At 42.2% G+C, this 3,459-nt stretch overlaps 1 protein-coding gene across 1 annotated transcript in view; it reads left to right on the top strand.

Annotated features, from left to right (window-relative positions):
• Window positions 1-3,156, top strand: part of HPSE2 (heparanase 2 (inactive)) — a 165,632-nt gene extending 162,476 nt beyond the window's left edge. Inside the window, exon 12 of the mRNA XM_018557128.1 lies at window positions 2,991-3,156. Within this exon, the coding sequence (XP_018412630.1) occupies window positions 2,991-3,156 (166 nt within the window). The remainder of the gene's footprint in view (window positions 1-2,990) is intronic.
• The last annotated feature ends 303 nt before the right edge of the window (window positions 3,157-3,459 follow it).

The raw sequence follows: 3,459 nt of genomic DNA, 5'->3' as shown, positions 1-3,459 counted from the left end.
CCCCCCCCGTGCACTTGGTACCTTCCTGAGCATGTGCGCGCAGGAAGGTTTTCTTTTTTTTTACATTGACTCCATTGACTGTCACGAGTGGTTGTTTAATATTTAATTGTTTGGTTTTTATTTTACCCTCCCCCCATTATCTAGTTTAAAAGCTCCTCCAGTCGTTTAACCGTTTTCCCCCCTAGACCTCCGGTCCCGACGTCCGGTCCGCCGCTCTCTGGATCGGCCACTGCTCCTCCCTCATGGTTCCTCGCCCTCCGGTCCTGGATCTCTGGTCCTGTCACTCTCAGCTCCCGCACTCTCCCGCACTCACTCCCTGCACGCCACACGGGTGCGCGGGCGTGCTCACTGCACGAATGACTTCCGGCTCCGGTTCACAGGTCACGAGTGGAAAAAGCTTAAGAAGGCCTGATCTAGAGGAATGTTCTGCTCAAACCTTATTTACATCACTACCTTGCATGCTGAGGTTAAATAAACCTAGAAAAACAAACTTACCCTCCCTGACCCCAACAACCGTAACCACATGCGACTCCTTACTGAAGACCAAACAATTCTCTACAAGACCAGGCCCTATTATACCCTTGTTTTCATATTCCATATTTTATTAATTATACACATTTCCTATCATGGTCTTACCAGGGCAGGACAGAATTAGACTAGAACAAGAACAGACCATAAAATCCAATCGCTTAACCACTTCAAGACCAGGTGTTTAGACCCCCTTCCTGGCCAGGCCATTTTTCAGTATTCAGCGCTGTGGTACTTTGACTGAAGTTTATTCCGTCATACAACGCTGTACTGAAATGAATTTTATACCATTTTTTAGGGACAGATAGAGCTTTATTTTGGTGGTATTTAATCACCACTGGGGGTTTTATTTTTTACTATAATTAGGAAAAATTAAAGAAAATTTTGAAAAAAAAAAGTTTTTTTTAACATTATGTTAGGAAACATTTATTATTACCCAGTTTTTTGGTAAAATATAAAAGATCGGGTCACGTCGGGTAAATAGACACCAAACATGTCAAGCTTTAAAATTGCGCGCACCCGCGAAATCGCAGAAAACTACCATACCCAAAATTGGCCAAAATTACCGCTCATCAGTTTAGTGTTATCAGTGATTGATGGCCCTAGACTTATTGCTCTCACTGCATGTAACATGTGTGGCGTAATGGGCGCAATCGTCGTTTTTGCACGTATGCGCCCCCAACGCATGTTTGCATGTGTGTATGTATGGGTGGAGACTTATCGCTCGCGCGCGCCCAGCTCAAAAGACGCCCGCTCAGATCTAGAGAGCTCCGGGCCGGCCGTTTTTTTTACTACGGCCGGCCCGGAAGTGGTTAAAGATTTAGATATTCATAGTAACATAGTATTTGAGGTTGAATAAAGACACCACTGAGTTCAACCTATTGTGTGTCTGTGTGTGATTATGCTTGTTTGTGTGTGTGTGTGTGTGTGAGTCCCTGTGTGGTCTAGTTTTTAAGAGTACCTGTACCCCTGTATGTTGTGGTCTCTAAAGAAGGTATCAAAATGCTTTTTGAATGATTCAATACTCTCTGCTGATACCACTGCTTCTGGCAAAGAGTTCCAAAATGTAACGGCTCTAACTGAAAAGAATCCGCCACACCCTTTGTGGATAAACCTCCACCAATTTTAGGTAGTAGCCTCTAGCCCTTGTTATGGAGTTTACAGTAAGAAATGTGTTGCTGATGTTGCTATCACCACTAAACATTTTGTACATCAAAATCATGTCCCCTCCTAATCGTCTCACTTCCAGCGTGAATACGTTTAAATTTAACAGCCTTGTCTCATAGCTTTGGTCCTCCAGCCCCTTAATTATTACATCTGCACTAATTTGATTGCCATAGGTCACCTACATATTGGAGATGTAATTTGGATGTAATCTGGTAGGTATGCCCCCTAATGCATTCATTTTGGGAACAAAAATTCTACTGATTTACACCAAGGTTACAGGGTGTACTCTCCCTAACTCTCAATAGCTCACGCTGCTATCCACCTTACTTGGATCCAACAAGGCAATAAAACAATGGCCGCGGTGGCATTTCCTTACAGCCATCAGAACAGTCATCCCATGAAGGAAGAGGACCACAACTCTGTCTGTCACAGAGTGGGTTTGCAAATTAAACCTAATATGTAAAATTGAAGAACTAATCTCCTGGGAGAATGATATGCTGGACAGGGTCATGCATACCTTGATCTCCTGGATTAAGCTTAAATTCCTAAATGTTCATCAGCTTTCCAAGTTTCCAAGTATATGTATATATATACTGAGTGGCCAGATTATTATGACCACCCCATCAGTACTTCGTTGGGCCACGAGATGACTTTATTCGCCACGGCATTGTTTCGATAAGCTTATGCAATGTCACAACATTATTTCCATCCAGAGTGGCATTCATTTTTCACCAAGAACTTGTAGTGATGATGGGAGAGTCAGACCACTGCGTAAAGTCTTCTCCAGCACATCCCAAAGATTCTCTATGGGGTTAAGGTCTGGACTCTGTGGTGGCCAATCCATGTGTGACAATGATGTCTCATGCTCCCTGAACCACTCTTTCACAATCTGAGCCCGATGAATCCTGGCATGGTCATCTTGGAATATGCCCAATGTACCATTAGGATGAGAAAAAAATCCATTAATGGAAAAACCTGGTCATTCAGTATATTCAGGTAGGCAGCTGGGCTAATTATTTGGGGACATAACATTGCTGAACCTAGACTTATTATCCAATGGAATGCTAAATCAAGGTGGTGACTTTTTTTGGCCAGACAGTGTATATTAAAAGGAAAGATAGAAGCCCTTGAAATAATGCCTCGGTCATAATTTGTAAGAAAACAATTTTTTTTCAATGATGTCAACAAGTTTCTCGCTGACGATCTATAAATGTATATTTTTACGTTACTCATACATTATCCTCTATAGAAATTCCAACCATAACAATGATGAATTGTGTGTCTCTTTATGACAGGTCAGTGCAGCTAAACGGACAGCACCTTGTTATGGTAGATGATGGAACGCTTCCAGACTTCAAACCCAGGCAGCTACGACCCGGACGTACAATTGCAATTCCTCCTTTAAGCATAGGCTTTTATGTGGTAAAGAATGTAAATGCTGTGGCTTGCAGGTATCGGTAGTTAACATTTTCGCCATGATTTGTATGAGCACAGTTTAGAAAGCTACAACCAAAGCTATGATTCAGTACAAGGTAAAACACCAGAACCTTCTGCTTTAAAATGTTCCAGGCATGCAAATAACTCCAAGGCAGATTTAGCGAAACCTGCCACTTGCAATGTCTGAATGTGTCAAACATGCAGCTGGGGAGACTACACAGGTCCATCGTACTCCCTTTAGGGGCATATAAATATTGCAGAATTATCACATCTGCATGAACTAAGTTTATAATTCCACCAACAGTTAGTTCTAATAAATGAATAACA

Source organism: Nanorana parkeri, unplaced genomic scaffold, assembly GCF_000935625.1.
Source record: "Nanorana parkeri isolate BGI_ZX_2015 unplaced genomic scaffold, ASM93562v1 scaffold2, whole genome shotgun sequence".
In the NCBI taxonomy this organism is placed as follows: Eukaryota; Metazoa; Chordata; class Amphibia; order Anura; family Dicroglossidae; genus Nanorana; species Nanorana parkeri.
Note: the sequence above shows the minus strand (reverse complement) of the source record. Positions and strands in the feature narration are given on the sequence as shown.